This window comes from Pyrgilauda ruficollis, unplaced genomic scaffold (assembly GCF_017590135.1).
Source record: "Pyrgilauda ruficollis isolate IOZ18807 unplaced genomic scaffold, ASM1759013v1 scaffold8, whole genome shotgun sequence".
Lineage (NCBI taxonomy): Eukaryota > Metazoa > Chordata > Aves > Passeriformes > Passeridae > Pyrgilauda > Pyrgilauda ruficollis.
In genome coordinates, this window is record NW_024529932.1 from 1890870 (window position 1) to 1913455 (window position 22586).

General features: G+C 37.8%; 1 protein-coding gene across 1 annotated transcript in view; it reads right to left on the reverse strand.

Moving 5' to 3' along the window:
• Nucleotides 1-5: 5 nt before the first annotated feature.
• The window catches only part of BRCA2 (BRCA2 DNA repair associated), a 34673-nt gene continuing 12092 nt past the window's right edge, over nt 6-22586 (reverse strand). The window contains exons 12-28 of the mRNA XM_041487336.1: nt 17375-22126; nt 16092-16184; nt 15107-15176; nt 14331-14749; nt 13143-13333; nt 12376-12563; nt 11801-11971; nt 11138-11489; nt 10285-10440; nt 8144-8288; nt 5223-5344; nt 3988-4189; nt 3588-3754; nt 3364-3499; nt 2478-2734; nt 1881-2024; nt 6-564 (exon numbers count right to left, since the gene is read on the reverse strand). Coding sequence (XP_041343270.1) covers nt 19-564; nt 1881-2024; nt 2478-2734; nt 3364-3499; nt 3588-3754; nt 3988-4189; nt 5223-5344; nt 8144-8288; nt 10285-10440; nt 11138-11489; nt 11801-11971; nt 12376-12563; nt 13143-13333; nt 14331-14749; nt 15107-15176; nt 16092-16184; nt 17375-22126 — 8111 coding nt within the window. The 3' untranslated portion in view covers nt 6-18. The remainder of the gene's footprint in view (nt 565-1880; nt 2025-2477; nt 2735-3363; nt 3500-3587; nt 3755-3987; nt 4190-5222; nt 5345-8143; nt 8289-10284; nt 10441-11137; nt 11490-11800; nt 11972-12375; nt 12564-13142; nt 13334-14330; nt 14750-15106; nt 15177-16091; nt 16185-17374; nt 22127-22586) is intronic.

Here is a 22586-nt window from a genome sequence, read left to right on the forward strand (position 1 = left end):
TCTGCTGAAGATCCTCAGCTACTTCAGAACTGCTTTTGATGAGTTATTTGCTTCTCCAGCAGACCTGGAACTATTTCTGGATGAAAGATCATCAGATAAAGTAGTAGCTGTTGCATTGCTGTTTTCATTTATGTAATCCATCTTCTTTTCTTCTGGTAAATTATTCATGAGTGCTTGTGTATTAATCATTGCCAGTTCTTCATCAGCAACCAGGTCATTCTCAGGAAGATGGACAGTTCCTCTCACTTTTCTGCAAGGGGTGACAAGGCCAATATTCTGATCTGTCCCTTGAGGTGACTTGCTGTGCTGTAAACCCAAACTTCGTGGAGGCTGAAATGCTCTTTTAACAGACGGAGAAATTACTGAACATATTGGTGTCAGTGGTGGAGGGGCAGGTATGCAACTGAGGAAGTCCATAGCTTTTCTCTTTTTGCTGGTTTTGAGATGGTTTTCATTAGCTGTAGCAGGTGAAGGTGTTTTTGCTGACCCTGCTGTGACAAGTTCCATATCTGGTGTGCTAGTTGACAAAGGGCTTGGATGCTTCATTTCAATTCTAGAAGAGATCTGGATAAAAAAAAAAAAGAAGATTTATGTTGAATAGAATGTTCTGTTTTGTGAGCTTCCTCAATGACTTCCAAAAAATGGGGGAAACCCTCCCCCCTCACCAATATAAAAATACTATATCATCATTCATATCCCATTTAAGTTTAGTTTGGTATCTCCTGATGGTGATTAATATCAAGTGCTTCAAGTGCTGATGACTGATAAGTCACTGGTCACCTGTACATTTACATTTTGTTTCCAAGAGCAAAGCAAAAGGTATGGGAATTTTTCTATGCCAGATGGTAAGAAATCAAAGCACTCATAATTCTTCTACTGCCTTGGTTATGTTTTCCACACATGGTTGGTTAAATAAGTAAAACGGAGAAAAAAAAATTGATGAAAAGCCAGGATAGAACCAGTATAGACCAAAAAATTTGAAGATAACAATACACACAAGATGCTGCATAGCAAATCTTTCAAGCACAGGCCCGAGAATACACTTAATGTCTCATTTTTAAAAGATTATTAATGTATTTAATAAACTATACAAATTTTAACTATTTAGTCTATAAAATATGTAAACTAAACCTTCAGAATTAAACATTAGCCCCTCCCTTTGAAACAGAAAAGGATGCCTTACAAGCTTAAACTTAGTCCCCAGGAACTGATGTCACACCAGGGTGTTTCCACCTCCCTTGCAACTCATGGCAGGAAAAATTTTTGCTCTGACTGTGCTCAGTATTCCGTGTCAGAAGCAACTCACCACCAGCAGCTTTCATGGGAAACTTGAGTACTATTTAAATCGATTTTTGTCAAGACTGCTAAAATACATTTACCAGGTGACATCCCTTACAAATCCTAGAAATAGTAAACACTATCTATAAAAAGTCCAGGAACTAAATTCTCTCAACAAAGGCGGGAACTGCTGAATGCCTTGAAATAAAAATGTACAGATCGAGATTTTTCCCTTCTGTGACATTCACACTGGATAATCTTCACAGTGGGCCAAAGAAGCACTAAATCATCAGTAAAGAAAGATGATTCATTTTACTCATGTCAAATTCAAAATACTTAAAGTACGTTGTGGAAACACAGGCCACAAGGGGAAGTTTTCATACAGTGTTTGGAGGAAGTATAATCTATCTCATGGCTCCTCTGGTAAATAATCCTAAACCCACACAGACACAGAGAAAGCTTCTAATCAGCTTGCATTGCCCTGAGAAGATTGGATGAAATGGACACAGAAGTGAGACCATTCACCACAGGTATAACACTTGCTTAAATCCTTACTGCATGTACTGCCTGTATAAACACAGCATTAATTACCAGAAGCTTACCAAACTTCTATCCTCTGCTTGGCTGCAGGAAGGAGAGGGGCTTTCCAAGCCACATCTTTTAGTTAAACTGGGTGTAAGCAAGAGATTTCTTCGTAGCAAATTCATCAATTTACTTTCTGCATCAGAGCAAAAGGAGGCCACATTCTGTAAGGGAGAACAGAGTTTGCAATGCAGAATAGTTGGCTTTCAAACTATGTAAGGACTATATACACTACATTTAAGACTTTCTTTTTTCATCATTATCCCACTGGAATTTTATTTTATATCAAACCAACGACATAGAAGATTCCTGCACTTTCTGTCCATGGTAGCTTCCCTATTGACAGGTACAAGATCTTTTGCCACTCAGAGATTCTGTGGCACACCCTGAAGAAAATGCTGGATGAGTTGGAAAATAAAAAAAAAAAATCAAGACATTCAATCCCCCAGGAAAACTGCATTAACATCTTACTCCATATCCCAGAAAATTTCCCTCAAATTCAGCATTATGTGCATTACTTGTTTTAAAGGTTTATCAGTACTAACAGACTTTTTGGTGAAGGATGTAACACAGCAGTAACTAAAAGTAACTATCAAACAAGACTTCTACAGGTTTACCTCCATCACACTTCTCAACTCATTAACCTTCTCTTGAAGATAGCATTCCTTTGGACTGGCTGAAAATAAAGAAAGATCTCCAGCCAACAGCACGGGAATTTCTGATCTGAATTCAGACTGCCACTGAAGGTTGCTTGCAGAAATGAGTGAGCAGCGGACAACTATATCTTCAATAGCCAAGTGTCTGAGATCTGTCCAGATCTTTACTGCCACTAAATTATAGCTTTCATCAGACAAGTATACCACAGTAGTGAAACCTAAAAGCAGGAAAAAAAGTCTGAATTAAACCTTTACATCTCTTAAAGTGATTTGGATCTACTACAAAAAAGTCACACACGTCCTGAAAGAGCTATGAGGCAGCCCATCTGTATGGTGACAGGTATCTCATACTTTCATATTCTACTGATTACAGAAAACAACTCAAAGTCTGTGTCTTTAAAACAATGCTCCTATGGAACTTTTTCTTTTTACCCAGATTATCTACCTTTCCCTATCCATCAGCTCCAGTGCCTGAATTCCATTCATTCAGTGACACTGTACACCAAAGAGGGAGTTCACGTACATGCACGATGGTGTTTCTGCAGATGCTGAACACAGATGTGAGAACTTATGGCCATCATTTAAAGAAAAAATACTTATATATAAATATTTAAATATAATCTGCTTTTGAGCTTAGATCCTTCCTTACTAACTTCCTGAGCTAATAAGCAGAGACAGTTTTTCTTCAGAAATATAGATTTATCTGCCAGCATGTTACTGTGATGGCCTGTATTAGGAGGTTTTCACAGGCCTGAGATGCAGGTACAACACCAAGATAACTCTGACTTTGAAATAAAGAATTCAGTGCTTATTCAATGGGAGGATGTGAATGTGGTCCACAACGTACCTGTTCTGCTAACAGAAATTACAACTCCGACTAAATCCACTTCAGCACAGGGTGGCTGAAAAGAAGGATCCAACAAACTGGTGAATTCTAGAGCCTTTCTTGGAAAGAAAATCCGTACCAGCATCTCCTGTGATACCTGATGAAACACAAAACTTCAGTATTTACCATACTTACAGAGTGTGACACATTTTAATGATGCACCTTTATGCACTTAAAGCACTTACTGGTAGCTGTAGATACTGAGTTTTCTTGGTGGCTGTTAAGTGGATGTTGGTGGAGTCTGCCCTGCCCCTGGACTGGGATGCTGACAGCTGGAAGATCCTGTAGCGAGCACCTTCCTTCAGCAAGGAACACACGTCGGGCAGCGGGCGCCAGATACTCAGTACTGCTCCTGACAACAGCACAGTAAGCTCAGTTACCTGCTCAGTAATACTTTTAAACAAATAGGCTTTTAAACAAAATAAATCTACAACACTCCCTCCAATCCAAAAGCCTTAAACCAAGAATCAAACTGGAAATATGAACATGTAAGCTAAAATACTGTTGGGAAACTCTTCAAATCTACCTATGCTGACCAGTTACCACATTTAGTTAAAAGTTATTTATCATGTTTAAAGCACTGACCTTTATGTTTTTCTTGCTTTCTGTAGTCTACCACATATAATCTCCATACTGCAGACACATCCCTTTTGTAACAACCATTTTCTTCCTTTTCTGCTGACTCTAAAGCCTTCTTGAATTGTTCCTGCATCTGAGTTTGTTTTTTGTCATTCATCAGCTGCCTGTAAGCCTTCAAGGCTTTTAATTGGTCATCACTGAGATAACCCTGCAACCAAGAGAAGATGAACTCAGTATCTTTTCTATTAATCAAAAAACCACAAGATTTTTAGATAGCCTCTTTCTTGAGTGTTCATCTGTTAGAAGCAATTTATTTCCAGCTGATGCGCTACTAGGACTTGAAATGAGGTATATTAAAACAACAGGAGGCAGCAGTGGTACTGCTGGAACTCAGCTGGCGCTCTCTGGTCTGTGCAGAGATTACACTACACACTGTTCTTACCTGACAATTAGTGAGAAGTCTGCTTGAGAGTGTATAAGTAAGGTGAATATTTAATCTAACAGGCAGGCTTGCCTCTTTCCTATGAAGACATATTAGGAAAAATTTCTGGAAGAATAAAGGAAGAGTTGTACTTCTCCTCAGGCTGCTGTCTCTGAGCTGACACAGTGATTTACACTAAAATGCATCAAACCCATCACTTTACTGACCAAGCCTTCAAGACCCAGATTTCCGTACATACAGCTCCAGAGACATAGACACCATTTCATCAAATATGACAGACAAGGATCCTCACTTGTAAAAGGCAAGGCAGGTATTTAATTTTTTAATAACTGGCAGGGACTAATCACCTGTATCTTTATTAGTAAAGGCATAAACACTTAAAAGTTGTGATTTAACTGGAACAGAGAATGAAGACAACAAAGACAAGATAATTATCCAAACAATTCAGTGAACAGCATGCAAGAGTATGTGTATGAAACTCCAGATTGATGAGATGCATTAGGTTTTCATATATGCAAGAGAAAGCAAAGTAATAAAATTCAAAGCAGCATTAACTTTTAATTGTGCTATATCCTGGATTTTTATACCAAGAGAAAATGGCCATCCAAAATCATATTAATCAATTACAATAAGCCTTCATTAAGTTTTTTTCAAAATTTTTAATATTAATTTATTTAGCAATAAACATGCTGTAGAAAATATCAGAAGACTAATTTAATGGTCAATTTCAGCAGGAGTTATTGAATTTTAATTTGCTCCAAAAGCTTTTCAAAATTAACCCAATAGTATCTACAGTTACCTCCATATAACCAGGATCAGATGCATTCTGAATTGCTTCATAAAGTTCTGCACCATCTTGCAAATTATGGATTTGCTGTCTTGTGATGATCTGTGATCTTGGTGTTCTTCTGCTGGTTCTCTCTGTTGAGAAAAAGCCTTTATGTGGAGTACAACCAATACACTTTAAAATGAAGGAAGAAATAATTATGTAAGAAGCACAATAGTACTTAGGCCTTGCCAGAATAAAACCACAAAACACATGTATAGGAATTAATGTGTGTGTGTGTGTGTGTGTGTGCATATATATACATATCCAGAAAATATGAGCAGAAAAAAAATCTCATTCATTTAAATACAACATAGATAGAATATTATACAAACTTCGGGGTAGCCAGTATCAGTGGCTAGGAGGCTAGTAACTAGTATCACTGGCTAGTATCCCTTAGGAGAGGGTGGGAGATTTGATGGGCTGCCAAGAGCCTTCACAGATACTTGACTACATTTTCTTTATGTCCATCACTTGCTCTTCCTCTCGTGCAGCAGAAAAGTCTTAAAGACACCAAGATGTGGGACAGCACAGGTCTGCACACAAAGCCTCCTCAGGACATCAGCTAAGTGCCAAGTTAACTTATATTAAACTATTACCCTCCCCTTATGTAAGTCACTTTGCTGCCAGAATTTCAATTAATTTCTTCAGCACAGAAGACTCCTGTGTACACAAATTTACCAAACATAAAACAACACATGAGGTGTCATAGCAGTGATGTTAAGAATTACAAGGCCATCTCCGATTTGAACTAAGAATTCCATGCTAGAACTACTGTTAGAAATCACTGGCAGAGGTGGACAGTGTCAGCCATTACAGAATTAGAATATATTGAAGTGGAAGGGACCTCTGGAGGTCATCTGGTCCAACCCCCCTGCTCAAGCAGGGTCACCCTACAGAAGGCTGACCAAGACCATGTCCAGTGAGCTTTTTAATATCACCAAGGATGGAGATTTCACAGCCTCTCCAGGCAACACTGTCAGTCAGCCATCATAGTGAAAAGTTTCCTGATGTCTAGAGGGAACTTCCTGTGTTCCAGTTTGTGCCCATTTGGCTCTGGACCTGTCACTGGACACCAGTGACACAAGCCTAGCTCCATCTTCTCTGCACTGTCCTTTCAGGTATTTAAGTACATTGATCAGATGTACTCTCCAAGCTCAGTGGTCCCATCTCTCTCAGCTTTTCCTATGTCAGATGCTCCAATTCCTTAAACACATTCATGGCCCTTTGTTGTAGTATCTCCAGTGTGTCCATGTCTCTTTTGTGGTGAGAAGCCCAGAACTGGACATGGCATTCCACATGTGGCCTTACCAGTGCTAAACAGAAGGGAAGGATCACCTTCTTAGACCTTCTGGCAACAATCCTCAACTTCTCCTCCAGGACCCCCAGGGCTCTTTCTGCCAAGCTGCTTTCCAGATGGGTGGCTCCCAGCATGTACTGGTGCATGGCACTGGTCCTCCCCAAGGTGCCGATTTGCAACTTGCTTTGTTGAACTTCATGAGGTTCTTGTCAGCCCATTTCTCCAGCTGCCAAAATCCCTCTGGAGGGCAGCATAATCCTCTAGTGTATCCATCATTTGTCCTCATTTTCAGCATCAAACCTGCTGTAAGTAAATTGCCCCATTCTCCAGATCATAAATGAATTTGTTAAAACAGGACTAGACCCAGTACTCGTCCCTGGCATACACCAGGAGTTACTGGCCTCCAAAGAGACTTTGTGCCACTGATCAGCACCCTCTGGGCCCTACTGTTCAGACAGTTTTCAACCCACCTGCCTGCCTGCTCATCCAGCCCATCAGCTTCTCTCTGTGGATCCTAAGAGACACAGTGTCAAAAGCCTTTCTGAAGTCCAGGCAGACAGTGTACTGCTCTCACCTCCGCTGCCCACGCCAGTGATTTCATCACAGAACGTTGTCAGGTTGGTCAAACATGACTTCCCCTGAATGAATCTTTGCTGAATACTCCAAATCACATTTTTGTCCCTTTTGTGCCTGTTAACAGCTTCCAGGATTATTTGTCCCATCACCTTCTCAGGGATCAGGGTAAGGTTGACTGGCCTGTAGTTTTCTGGGTGCTCCTTCCTATCTTTTCTGAATACAGCAGACACATTTGCTTTCTTCCAGTCTCCAGGCACCTCTACCAATGAACTAATGATCAAAGAGGATCAAAAGCAGCCCCACAGACACCAGTCAGCTCCTTTAGCACTTCTGAGTTAATCCCATGATCAGCTATGGACTTAGATATGTCCAGTTTGCCTGAGTGTTCTCTTGATCCTCTTCCCCCAAGGGTACGTCTTCCTCGCTTCAAAATTTCCCCTGGTCTCCGTGGCCTGGGATTGCCAACCAAGGGCATTCAGTAACTCAGCATTCTCCATGGCCTGTGTCACCACAGTCCCTGTCCCACTGAGCAGCTCCACTGACCTCAGTATCTGCACAGTCATGCATTTATTCATGAGGAAAGATGCTCAATCTTGGTGTCCAGGTCTACTGAGATACATCCTACACCCAGCAGTGCCCACCGCTGGGTGAAATCTTACACTGTCACATCCCTGAAGGGAATGAAATTATGAATTGTACAATTTTGTATCATTTTCCTGAGAATCACCTCAAGGATAATTTTTTAGTGGCCTGACTATGAATATGCCCAAAAGGTGTTTCCTAGATAGCTGCAAAGTTATGCAAATAAGCACATAACCATTTTTTACCAAAAGGTCATGACATACAGGAAGCAAAAACCTGAAACAACACAAAACAAAACCAACAACAAACAACTCAAAATCCCATCTCTGCTTCTCTATCACCAGAGAAGATTTTTGACAATTTCTTTTGATTTTTCTGAAAACATCAAAATGTTTTCCTGTTCTTTATAGATGTTCAGAAAGAATGAAAGTTTTACCTTCATGTTTTTCATATTCTGCTTGGATTTTTGCAAACAGAGCTTCCAGTTTCTTTTGCTGATGCTCTGCGTGCTTGGCAGCTTCCCTTTCTTCAGCTCGGCTGTTACGAAAAATGTAGGAACCAGCTGACGTCTTTTCCATCCACTGAAATAAAATTAAACCCAGACTTTTTAAATTTTTTTTTTTACATTATCTAGCTTCTCTTTCATACTCACTGTTAAGCAAAAAATGCTTTAAAAATGAACAGGCAGCAGACCTTAAGTTCTTCTAGTATAACACAGAAAAGGCAAGACCCCACAGCACTGGTTGGTAACTTGTCAAAAACAAGCAGAATGGAGCAGTATCCAAAACCAGATGATTTAACAGCTGAAGAAAACATAGCTTCAAGTAATGGGGATCAATGTTGTAATTTAAATGATTAATGGATCTCACTTGTAGATACATTAAGATACAAACCATCAAACTCAATGCTAAAAAATACACCAGACTGCATTCTACCGATTTGTCTTTCCACATCAGCTGTACAGTCTGTTTTAACACCCTGGGTTAGATGCTGTAAAAGAACTATGATGTAGTTCTTCAGATGCTCCTAAACCTCTTCTGCTGAGATAGTTCCATAGGACTAGAGCCTTGTCCACAACTCTGCCAGAACTGGCTTGCCTGATTTGAAGAGGCCAGTGAGCTAAACAGGGAGATCCACGGCTGCTGAAAGTGGTCCCTTTCCTTCCATTCGCATTTTCTGCACAGTTCTGTCTTCTCCCTTGCACTGCCTCTAGCACATATCTGACCTCAGCAAACTGTATCAGTTTGGCAATTCAACAGATAGCAGTTCATTGTGTGTTCTTAATATTATTATTAGTTACTTTTTCCTAGTTTAATGAATTAAGTTACCTAAGGACCAGGTGAACACCAGGTTTAGAACAGAGAAGCAGCAGGAGTGTATAGTGAAAGCAAGATAAGGAGAGGTTGCAGGACCAATACTTATGAGGCAGTGAATTGTTGAAATAGGCTCTGCCTACCTCATTAATTGCACACCATGTATTTCCTGTATTACTCAAAGTTTGACACCTTTAATTAAGGCTACCGTGATTCCTACAGTCCTTGACTCTTGAGGTAAAAGGAGACAGACATCCATCTTCCTATAATTTTGGTATGTTTGAGCAAGGGTCTCAGTGTTTAAAAAAGTACATCAATCTCTTGACACAGCCAGATAAGAAGAAGCACTTTCCTCCCCAGCCTGGAAACCATTTACTGTGATGCAGTTACAGATTACAATCCCTTTTCTGAGACCTAAATAAAGGTTTGTTTCTACCAGGCAGCTCACACAATAAGTGCTGCAATTTCCTCCATTAAAGTAATGGCCTAAAGAGCAAAGTAATGATCCAAACCAAATGTTGCTAGTACTTTTGCAGAATTCATTCTACATCCACCAACAATAAAATAATACCTTAGAAAAAAGGCAATGAAAGAAGAATCCTAGATACACATGCCAAGTATAACCTGCTCTGAGGAAAGCTAGTAAAATATGAAAGTTGTATCCTGGTTCAACTGGTTACATTAAAAAGATTGATTATTAACAGAAATATTGGAGGTTTTTTTGTCTGGTATTGTTGTAAAACCAAGTAGTTGCAGTGAAGTCTGACCGCCGTATTTAAAATGTCTGGATATCAAGTGGTATTTAAAAGATCTTAAATCTATTTCACACCATAATTACACACTGTATTTTCAGTAATATAGAACTTACACAATACAGTCAGCTACATGTAAGAAAAAGTAATCCTACAAATGCTTAGAAACTACATAACGTTTTGTTAATATGCTTATAATAAAACAAGTGCAGTACTTTTTAGAGTAAAGAACTGAAATTCAATTATTTCTGGCTTTTTGAAGCTCAAAGCAAAGCCAACCAAAAGATACTGAACACAAAATCAAATTCTTCTTATAGCAGGATACTCCAGTCCTGACATACTAAATACGGGCACAATGCAAGAACCACTGCTCATTATTTTACACATAATGGTATCTTAAAAAAATTTTAGCTTTCTATGTTGTGTCTGATTTCAGGAATGATATAGCAATTAATTAACAGAATTGAGATCTCATAGAACCCTGTTAGATCAATAAAATACTTACACCATACCTGAACAGGGTAAGTTCTTTGAATAACCACATCAACACACCCCACTGCACCGCCCTCACTGTAAAGTGATGACAAAGGCACGGGGAAAGGTCTGGGATCCCGATGAAATCCTAGTTTTGTGTGCCATCGCACACGGCGAGTGCTGTTCGCTGAGATCTGAGCAAGGGAAATGGTGAATGAGAAACTGTCACTGCTAAGTCATAGCCAAGTTAGTTGGCTAAGTTATAGCCAACTTACTTTATTTACAGGAATATCTACATATCTATTTACACTGAATATACACTACGAATATATAATTTTTGCACCTGAGCAGATCACATTTTAATTCCTTTCACAATGAAGAATGTATTTTCAACAGAATCTAAAAATCTGAAAAGTCAAAATTCTCTGGGAAACGAGAATCTGTGAGACAAACCATTGCTTTGTACCAGAGCGGCAATTTCAGTATTATGCTGAAACTTCACCCTCTTTGAAGTTAAAGCTCTTTAACTAACCTCAAATGAGCCAAGGCCCTCCCCCACCAGTTCACCCTCTCATGACTTGGTTACCCCCCCAACCCCCATATTGTCTAAAATGGATAAACACTTTGCAACTTGGTGTTTAACCAAAGTAAGGAGCTGGAACTGCCAAAACACATAGCAAAACTTGGCAGCATTTTATACGACAAACTTCTCTTCCAACCGTATTGAATAACACCCTTGTATCATGTCTTACAAATCTGGTTATTAAACTCCAGCAAAGCTCCAGCTGTTTGTAAAGCCCCAATAACTTTTTCAGTTTCCAAAATGTGGCTCAAATAAGGAGCATTTATCACATCTCTCAGTCACATCCAATCAACTAATATTTTATTTACCTTTAACATAAGGGAATCAGGGGCTTCCAGTGGTGTACATCCATTTTGAGGACCAACAAGTTCTGCTCCATGCACTATGATCTTCTGACCAATAGTCAGCCTTCTTCTATCTAAGAAAGCTTTGAGAGGTGGATCCAGAAGAGCTCTGATCCCATACCAGCCATCAGTAACTTCAATTAAAGCTGCTGCTTTTTTACTTTCCATGTTCTTATTGCTACTGCTAGGAGATACAACTGTGTTCAGCGATATGATTTTGGAAATACACAGTACCAGTGTTTTACCTGCTGCATCATCTCTTTCCGTTATTTTTTTGATTGCTGATCGTTTACTTTTATCAACTTCCAAATCATACCTACAAAAAAGAATTTGTGTTTAGCTACAGCTAACAAAATCCATCACACTATTTTTCTTTAAACACAATTGTAGAAAACTGTTGGTTACTCAATCTACATGATTAAGCACCACTGTAGCAAAGCAAATGTCTTTTACATTTTTGCAGGTAACAGACACTATGTTTTTAATACTGTTGTATGTAAGTTTAACAATATAAGCATTCTGCCAAGTGGTGAATGCAAGGTGGATGTGCTTATTTTGTGATATTGACAAACCAGAAAGCACACAGTAACACAAATTACAGCTCCCAATATATTGCTTTACACATACCTATATTTCAACTGCAACAGGACCATTTCTGGTGTCAAACATCTGTTAGCAAATTCATGTGGGAAAGACACTTCCATGGCTGCCAATTTCCATACAATCCATCTGTAGTGATTGTAAACCCAGGCCTCTGTGATTAGGTTGGGATCCACACCAGGAGTGTCACAGAGGGCTCTGCAGATAAATTGTTAATAAATTAACCTGAAATCCATTCAAAATTTTAACTTCCCTATTACTTAGACTATTTACACCTTTGAAGAATTTCTAGAAATTTTCCAAATTGACTTGCTTTCTTTAATGGTCTCTTCCCTATTAGACTATTTACACCTTTGCAGAATTTCTAGAAATTTTCCAAATTGACTTGCTTTAATGGTCAGTGAGAATCAATCACTAGCAAGATTAATCTACGTAGCAAATTTACAATCCCATAATATCTTTATAGCAACAGAGGTGTACTAAAAATACATAGTAAAAAAACAGTAACCAGAGGCTTTAAAGCACCACTGTATTGGATTTATTCTAAGAGAACTGCTATCTAATAAATAGCATAGCTGTCCCAAGTTCATAAGCAACAGTACCTGTAAAACTCCTTTTTCCCAGCTTTTCCCTCATCTGTAGGTATTAGCCATCCTCCATCAGCAAGCTGCATTCCATTTCCAGCTAACAAATACTCCTTACTGAAAAAGTCTTTGATGAGAAACTGGAAAGATTCTGCATTTGTGCTGTTAACTTGTACGCATTGTTTTGAAACACCGTATGTGTATAGCTGAAAACAATCAAATGGAAAAGAGAAAATAATGACAATACAGTAAGAATTCAAAAGAGAGTTTAAATATCCAATCTTATAAATTCAGATTAAATATTTCTTTAAGGTTGAGACAGCTTTTGTCTGACCTTGCCATTTCATATGTAAACCATGGAGAATGGAGGATTCCCAACAACTGTTTTAGCAGAACAGCATCACAGTGTACTTTGAAAGTGTTTAAAAAATTCAATAGGTTTTGTACTTTCACAGTACCAAAAGCAAGAGCATTTTCATGTACCTAAGATTTACCTAAGCTTAAATTTTAACTGTTCTTTTAAACCAGCTCTTCATTTGCATTTAATTGGTGGATTTTTTTTTTTTCCTGTTTAATTATAACACTAGAGATTTATGACCTTTATTATTTGGAATAGTCTTAAAAACTGGATATATGCTACTTAGGTACTGTAGCAACTGGTGTAACAGCTACTGTAAATACTTACCTAAAAACTGAAGAATGTATCTATTCAAAAGCTACTGAGTTTTTATTTGCTAGTCTTGAGAAACAGATGCCAGACAGAAAATAAAAAGATATCAATATACCTCTTCTGTAGAATAAAAACTAGGAGATTTCTCTTCTACTGCAGTTTTCAGAGGGATTCTACTGCTTGCAGATGTTTTAATGACATAAAGAGTGCCTGGCTGTGAACGAATATTTTGCCTACATTTCTTTTTAATTCTCATTTCCTGCAGATCTCTGGCACAGCGGAGATTTGTCACCATCCTGGCCATAGCTGCAAATAAAAAAAAACCCCCAAAACATCAAAACCTTTTAAAAGCATAATCAAATAAAGATACACAGTCACACTGTAGCAGATTCAGAGCAGAATTTTTTCTATGCCACTCTGCAGATTTTTAGAAACTACAAGTCTAAATATTAAAAGTTTAATGCATTTAGAAAGCAGTGTTTACTGGAGGCATTTGAATATCTATATAAAACAAATTACATAGCCATATTAATTTCATGTAAGTCCCTGAACTAAACTTCCATCCACATACTTTTCTCATATGAAAACTGAACTCAGTCTTCATAGAAAACTCCAACTGGAATGAAATTAGTTGATGACCACAGAATCCATAATCCTGAAATTTTAGCCTGTTACTGCAGGATGTAATTCTGCCAGTGTTCATACACCTGTTCAAATATACACAAGCCCTTCTGAAAAAAATCCAGATTATTTGACTGTAAATTACAGAAGTAACCAGAAGAACCAGAGCATTCAGGAGAGCTTAGAAGGCATAAGCCCACATTCTTAAGTCAAACAGTTGAGCATTCTAAGTCTGCCTCTTGGAAAATGACACAATCAACCATTTATATGGCTAAGTCTACATTTTAATTAGAGGACAGAAGGAAAACAAGCTTCTGTAAAAGTGAATTAAGTATAGCAAGGCTAATCTAAGGTTCCTAGATTATTTTATCTATGAGGTATAGAAGAAAAATCTAATATCAAATGAAACATAAGTTATCTTGTTTCTAAGCACTGTGTGAAATATTTTCCTTCTTCTCAATTAACTCTGGATAAGCAGGATATGCACTTTTAGGAGTGCAATATAAAATATTAGCAAAGTAATAATTTCCTAATTTTCCTGCCAAAATACAAAAAGCCTTAAAAAGAAGCTTCTTTTTATTAAAAAAAGTCTGCAAATTATGCAAAAACGCCTACAGAATCTATAGAATCAACTCTGACAATTAGTATTCACAGTAATTAAGTGAGTAAAATCTGAAAATACCTAAATTGCCATTTTCTAGGTCTGTGTCTGCTGCATGCTGGATACAAGGCTGCTGATCGTGAGGGTCAGCAGTATTTTGTTCAGTTCTGATCTGATTTAGTTCCATCTCTTTGGTCATACTTTTGCTGATGGGTGAGTCACATCTGCTGCTGCTGCCTTGTTCGCGTGTAGCAAATGTCAGCTTGGTTTTGAAGGGTGGAATAAAAGTTTTAGCAGTTTTGCCAGATTTGTACAAACTTCTTGTTTCTTCACTCTCTTTTGCTGAGGCCTTACAGGGAGTGGAAACCCCTGCAGCACTGTCTGAAGAGTGCCTGAGAGCACAGTGCTGAAAAATGGCAGGTTTAGATTGGAATCCTCTGAAGTCTTGATCTGGCAGGGTGAGGGTAGGATTCTTGACTTCTTGTCGTTCTTTAGCTGACCTACAGAAATGAAAACATTTAAGCATATAGGTTTCATCTTCATGACAAAAATCTTTGTCAGGAGTATTGTATTCTTAATTTAGTAATACAAATTTCAATTCTGTATCAATAAAAAGACAAAATATCAGTCTTTGATATTTAAAAAACCAGAATACTTAACTTCTATCTATTGAGAAAAGACACAGTGTAATAGGGTATAGTTTGTTTAGCATCTCACTGGTCTACTGCAGCAGCATGTGTTATATGGTAACTTAATATTCATTTTGTCATAAAATGATTAGCCTTTTACAAAGTTAGGTAGTAAATTATTACTGTATATTTTAGACAGTTGCAAAGAAGAACTCTAAAATTTCTCACCCAAAAGGCTGACAAGTTATGGGTTTTAAAGGCACATGATACATAAATTTTCTTCTGTCTTTGAAAATGCCTGTAACATAATTAGAAAAAATAAATGTTTGAAATGGCACATTACATAGATAGACAGAAATCTACAGCACATGCTTTATCTGTATTAATGAAAATTAATAGAAATAATTAATTAATAGAAAAGTCTTCAGAGTGGATTTAAACAGTTTTATTCTTTCCTGCCCCCAAAAACGTTTTTTTAAACATCTTCCTGAAGAGATCTAAGGGATAAGTGCTCACAGTGCTGAGCTCTCAAGAGTTTGTGTCTGTGAGCCAGCAAGATATTGAAAGGGAAATATTTGTCATATTAACTCCAGGTAGGCTCACTGTTCCATTTAGAACTCTTTCAGCAACTTTTATTCTTTTATTTGACAATACAACAAAAAAAGGTACATTTGCACAAACTCCTCTTTCCATTATTGAAGGACATGCTTGTCTTGGAATTATCAACGTAACTAAATCATATCTGCTTGGAATGTAAATCCATTTGTGCTATGCCCTTAGGCTGCAAAGAGGAAGTTTCATATGACAAGTAATTGTATAGTAACTATATTGCCAGTAAGTATCTACACAAAGTTAATTAATAAAATATATTCTGTAGAATAATCACTAAAATGCATTCTTCCTCTTGAGACTAGAATTTGTGATATTTAGGATTTGTGAGAGAGCAGGTAAATTCCTCCTGAACTGGAAATTAATTCAGAGTTCTTGCAGAAGGAATATATTTAGAGTCTATGCAATAAGGCAAATCATTAATCATGTGATTTCAAGTCTGCAGAGACATTAACACAGCAGCTTTCCTGAATTTCCATGACTACATTGATAAATGCAGTAGTTAAGCAAACTTATTAGATGTTAGGTTATTGGAAATTGACGAATTCTCAAGATAACAACTGACACTGGATTACTGCTTAGAACATGAGATTACTAAAATTACCATCAGGAGTGCTTTTTGAAGCTTTCAAAGACCTGGGGGAATTCTTTGTTCTGTTAAATTCAAGCAGAAGCTGCCTCTTAATTGGAGGTTCACCTAGAATAAAAAACCAGAGTTTTGAAAGTGATATGCCTTTCAAGTTGTTTCTTATCAATCAGGACAACATAACTAATTTCTAAATAAAACACTGAAGTCAGAGCAAGCAGAATTAGCAAGTTTTCAGGTCACATGTCATAAATGGCCTTTTCAAACACAGAGCCACCTCACTTACAAATTGCAGAAGTTTTTCCTGCACAGAATGACTGCATATTGTGTTACCAAGAGTGACAACAAAACCCCATATAATGAAGTCTATTATTAAACTTTTGTGACCAGTAATTCTTCTCCACCCAAAATTAAGTCTGTAAGTCTCAAGTTCCCGAACACACTCAGTTTGCCTCAGAAAGTGCATCCCAGTGCACTCCAGCAGCACAGTTCCCACAGTGCACTTCACCTGCATCTCTCTTTGAGTTACTTTTCAGTAACTCAAGAGTCCCTCCTTCGAAGAGTACCTCATCTTTTAGAGAAGCTGTAACTAAGGTCAGGATTCAGCTGTAGCACAGCTATTTCAAGCTGGATTGGTAAGAGTCCTTCCCTGGCTTTTGCCACCTACCCAAACTTTCCAGTGCTAGCCTGCTTGACCTTTGCACCTGAACCTGTGCAGCCAGGCAGGGACTCTGCTGCAATCTCCCCTTCCACAAGGAGGTTTCAGCTAGCCCACCTCCCTGAACTGGTCTATGTGTCTGTGCAAGCATCAAGTACCAACACTTCAGCCCTAGACAGATCACTTTCAGAAGCAAGAAACTGCTCTTAGACCAACAACTATTTTTCATATCAGACTAGCAGTCTTGATACAAGCAAAACATTGTCCTCACCTACAATGCATGAAACAGTGAAAATGAAAATACGGCTACTCATTTTTCAATGAAAAAACACTAGATTTGTACAGAAGGGAAAAAAAAGAACAAAGTGCTCAGAGAGAAAAGGAGCAGCAGCTTTCTTCTGTAAGTTTAAAACAGCAAACCTGTACAACTTCAAAATTACTGATCACAAATTTAGCTTCTACTGTGCATATTTAAGCCTGGAAAGAGCAGCAAGAAGAGTTTTTGTCATTGACACCTAAAGAAAGAACTTGAATGTTTCTGTGAGCTAAAAACCAATAAGACATGCAAAAAACCATCCAAAAGCCTAACCTAATCCACTGTGCAGAAATATGGAGTTGAGCATACCTAAGATAAAACACCTACCAAGTGAGTTGATTTCTTCAAAGTGCCTCTTCCCAAAGGTCTTATTTTGGAAGTTTTTATCTGGTCTGCCACTGAAGGTCTGCGCAGCATTAATTTGTACTCCAGAACTGGAAAAACTGTCTTCCATAAAAGCTCTTGCACTTTCTACAGCCTCTACTTCCAAGTAATTTTTTGGACTTTGGAGAAGATTAGAATTAATTTCTGCTTTAGCAGCAGCACTGCATGAAATTGCTTCAGACTCCGGTTTTGACTGCAGATTCAGCTGCCCTTTTCCAGAAGACTCAGTTTTCTCTTGCTGAAAGTTATTTTTAAATGATACTAACTGCTTGTTTTTCTGATTGTATGGTGTGTGCTCAGGCATTTTGACATGGTGAGTGCTTGGAAAATACTTTATTTCCTGAGGGCAGATGCTTTTAAAGTCAGAGTCTTGACTGCAGCTTTTTTCAGTTTTGAATTCTGAGATCACCTTATCTGTTAAAGATTTTACACGTTGACCACTGTCTTTAATTGAACTAAGCTGATCTGTAGTACAAAGCCCACTGCTCAAAAAGTAATCAGATTCTTCAAAAATTGCCTTTGCTTTTTGATAGGCATCTTTAGAAACTTTTACCTGCTTTCCACTAGCAGTGCTGAAGCCAAAAGCAGAATCTGAAAACAATTCAGGGCTGGTATTTTCTTCCCCTTTTGATGACACTACCTGCATTTTCCTAGGAAGTACTTCAGTGTGCATTTTAGACTTTTCAACATTGTCCTCAACTAAAAATGCTTCTTGTACATGTGGTGAATGATTACCTTCCATTTCAGAAAAGAGCTGTTTAGCTTTCCTGAGTGACTCTTCTGAAAGCTGTACAGGCTTTCCACTTGCTGTACTAAAAAATCCAAAATTGCTTGTAGAAGCATCTGATGGCTTTATCTGCTTATCTGGAACAAAGTGCCCTAAAAGCTTAAGATTCTGCTCAAAGGATTGCTTCTGAGAATTTGAAGCAAACTGTGCATCTGCAGATGTGTTTCTTTCTTGGTGACTGTCTTCATCAGTACTTGCATTTACTTCAATAAATTGGGATGTGGCTGAATTAACCTCTTCACTTGTTGTAGCATTGAAAAAATTAGCAGAATTAGGACACTCAGTGTGAAGGACTACAGATGAATTTCTAGCAATTTCTGTTTGATTCCTTCTTGAGTTAGGCTCAATTTCATATTTTACAGCCTCACTGCAGTCTTGAAACATTTGTCTGACACTTGCTAATGCACTTTCTGAAACAGACACAGCTTTCCCTTTTGCTGTGCTAAACACAGTTTGTTTCAGATCATCCCTTTGCTTTTCAACCTTAAGTGTTGTTTCTTCTAACCTGTTAAAATTCTTTTCCTGTTCAAGAAGACTGACTAGTGGCTGGTTTTGGCAAGCACTGGCTATGGTGTCTGTGAAGCAATTTTTATCAGCAGCAGGTTCATTTAAATGGTCTAAGTCAAATTCCTTACTGTCACCATTCATGTAAGAGCAGCTACTTTTTGAATCTAGAAGGACTGATTCATCAGCTTTATTGTTGCTCTCCTCAACAAATAAAATATTTTTTGTATCTTCAGGCACACAGTTGTCTTCAAGGTCATGTGGTACTTGTATTAAATGCAGAGATGCAGCAGAGTGCACAGGAAAATCATCTGTGTTTCCTGAATCATCCCTCTTTCTTGGTGAGTAGTCCACCTTTTTCTCTGCAAGAAATTTTCCATCTTCAGACAAATGAGTTCTACTTAGAGCATCACTCTTCTGTCCTTTAAGGGATTCCAGTTCTGACTTTCCAGGTCTGACATCAGCTTGCTTATGCACATGCGTAGTTACCAAACTCCCTTCACAAGTTTCATCTAGATCAACAAACGTATCTACTTTAGCAGGATCAAGAATTGCAGCATGTTTAATAGGACTGCTCTCTATTGCCTGATTAAACTGATCTCCAAGCTCTTCAGCAACAAGCTTTTCATTAAAATTGAGTTTTTCTGAGCCACACTGAGCAATGCTTTCAACACATAAATCACAGTCTTTAACACATTTCCTTTTCTTGATGAGATTCTCAAAATTGTCATTATGTTCCTTTCCTACATCAACATCTGCAAAAAACTGTTCTGCTTTAGCCATAAATCCATCAGCAATTGCTATTTTCTTGCCACTAGCAGTATGAAAACCAGTCAGGTAACTCCCTTCCACTTCATTTTCCCCCATGTTTACCTCCTGTTCAAGAGGTATTTGATAATGATGGTAAGAACCATTCACTGGCAGGTCCTTATCATGAGTGGTGTCTTCTGTCATATTTTTACAATTTGTTTTTTCTTTATCAGAGCTCTCCAAAACATTTACATCTCCTTCTCCGCACTGTACACTGAACAAGGGCAGAGAATGATCCAAAGCTGCATCAGGAATGGATATATCACCACCAGGAGCCTGAAGTTTTGGTGACAAACTTTCATCTTCCTTTCTGTCCTCTCCTTTCTGCTTAGGAGACTGGTTTTCCATCTCGTATGACGTATTTAAACTGTGTTCTTCTGCAGTCATAACAGCATCTTCTAGACATGTTACACCTAATGTGTGGTCTTGCAAATTGCCTTCATCATCTCCTCGATTTAAAATTTGTTTGGAAGTCTTATAATTCTGCTTATGCTTTTTAGTGGATAATAAGCTGTTGATATTGTTAATACTACTGAAGCTAACGTTTTCAGTATTATTTGCTGATATTTTTGCCTTGTTTTCCATATTTTCCTTGAATGCTGTACTAGTATTTTCCTCATTTTTATTCTGTATATGGTAGGAAACAGAACCTGTGTAGGAAACAGCATTAATGCTTTTGAACTCTGAAACACGAACAGTTTTTTCCTTGCTTTCTTTTGTCAGGTATCTGGAAAAATTACTGTTAGAAGACATAGATCCATTTGAATTGTGACATCTAGTACCAGTTTCAGAAGATTTGAACAAATAGTTATCATCATCCAAGTCTCTGAAGAGCTCTGCAGACCTACTCAAAGCTGCTTTTGAAATATTTATTTTTTTACCTCCAGCTGAAGTAAAGCCACTGAAATTAGAAAAGCTGTTCTGCTTAGCTATGGGAAAGTTCTCATCAGATCTTCTACTTTCATTTATGTCTAAGTTAGTAAAAGTAACCTTTTTATCATTTTCGTGGAAAAACAGTGCACTTTCATTTTTCACCAATTCAGTGTCTTCATTTGTGTCTTCCTCCTGAGTACAACACTTGTCATTTTTTGCTTGATTTTCTGATTTAAAAGTGCTACAAACCACCACATCTTTCCTTTTTTCAGAAATATTTTCTACATTCTTTGTTCCATTTGTTTCTACACTTCCTAGTTGTTGCAAGCCATGACTTTGTATTGTATTGCTTTGCTTTCTGAACTGTGTAAATTCAAACTGACTACCTGTTTCTTCCAAGATACTGGAAAGTTCAGCAATTTCAGCTTCTTGGCTTGCTGTCAAGGTTTGATTTGCTTCTTGCACGGCTTGTGGAGTTCTAGGAAAGCTTTTACACAAGCCAACTTTATGTGGAGTAAACTGTGTATGCCTGGGCTCAAAAAAACTTGCCTGTGAATCTGAAGAATCAGATAAATTACTGCCCAGCTTGCCTTTTGGATCTGAGAATAACATACTTTCCTTTTTAACTTGATGTGAAAAGTTTCTGACTCTTTCCATGGAAGAAGTTTCAAAGCATTCATTTTCAATATCCTTGAACAACATTCTGCCTTTTGCTATACTGGCTTCAGAGAATTTAATCTGCTTATTGGAAGCAGTCTGAAAGCCACTGAAGCCCAGATTCAAACTGCATGCATTACGAGTCACTGATGATTCCCCTTTGCACTTTAGGTTCTTGTTTGGCATTTTGCTGGAATACATAGGTGCTCCTTGTTTATCTTCTGCAGAAATGACTTCATTTAAAGAATTATTATCTACACAATCTAATGATTCTTTAGAAATGTCTACAGCTACATTACTGAATGCAGCTGCTTGAGGGCTTTTGCTGTTTTCAGCTGGCTTTGGGTCTTCATTGTTGGCTACATCCTCTGAAAAGGCAAGTGCATCTGTTTTCTCCCCTTGTTTTAATACAGTACTGTCATTTTCTGAGCAGTTTATTCCCAAGGGTCTGTGTACTTCTCTACAGTCAACTCCTGACCTCTGGTCTGTAGCATGCTTTTTATTGGGTGATAATTTATTGCAACAGTCACTGACTCCAGTTGTGCCAAAGTTGATCTGACACAATGTATTATGGGAACTGCTGTCTGTCACAGATGTAGAGTCACCATGAATATCAACCAAGACTTCCTTGTCCCTGTGAGAAGACCCAAGTTCTTTCAGGCTCTGAGGTACAGCAGCTCCATTGTTCACCTTAGCACTCATGTCCTTATCTTCTTCACCCTTTCCTAAAGCACAGCTTTTAGGGAGAAATCTGGAATGCTTTCTTGCCATTAAGCATGCTGAAGTCAGAACTTTACGTTTTATATTTGAAACAATCTCATTATTTAAAGGATTTTTTGGGTCTTCTTTCAGTGTATTAGATACTTCTAAGCATTTTATTGATGCAGCAGGTTGATCTTCTCTTGCATTTTCCCCCAAGTCTCTCAGATCTTGTTGTTTCAGCCTATCATGGAAGGAATTATGGGATGAGTTATCCATTATATCCATTTTTAAAGGAGAAGTGCTGAAGTTCTTTGTCCTCATATTTGATTCCAAATGCTTCCTCTCAGCAGGAAGAAAGTGGTCTACAAGACAAGACATTACAGAGAAAAATTTGAATAAATTTATTCAAACAAATGCAGATTGAGATTTTCATAAAATTTTGGCTGATTAGATCATTTTTACACAAGCTTAACAGCAGACGCCAGAGTATCACTTTTGTTTTCAAATGCAAACGCCTTGACATGGCTGGAGGTCTAACTTAATTGTATTATAACAGCCAGAAACAAAGAGATTTGGCTGCAGTTAATGCTACCAGGTCAAAAACAATAAATAAATTTTTAGTTGTAATGAAATTTCAAAAGATGGGCTTCAACTCCTTGTGTCTCAACATAAGGAATTTTTTCAAATTTAAAGTATTTCAACTCCTAATATAAAGGAATTCTTCTAGCAAGAACAACAGCTTCTAAAAATAGCATATGCTTGCTTTCATTATATTGTTTTTTTTTAATATTTTGTGCTTTTGGAAGAAACAGATGTACAGTC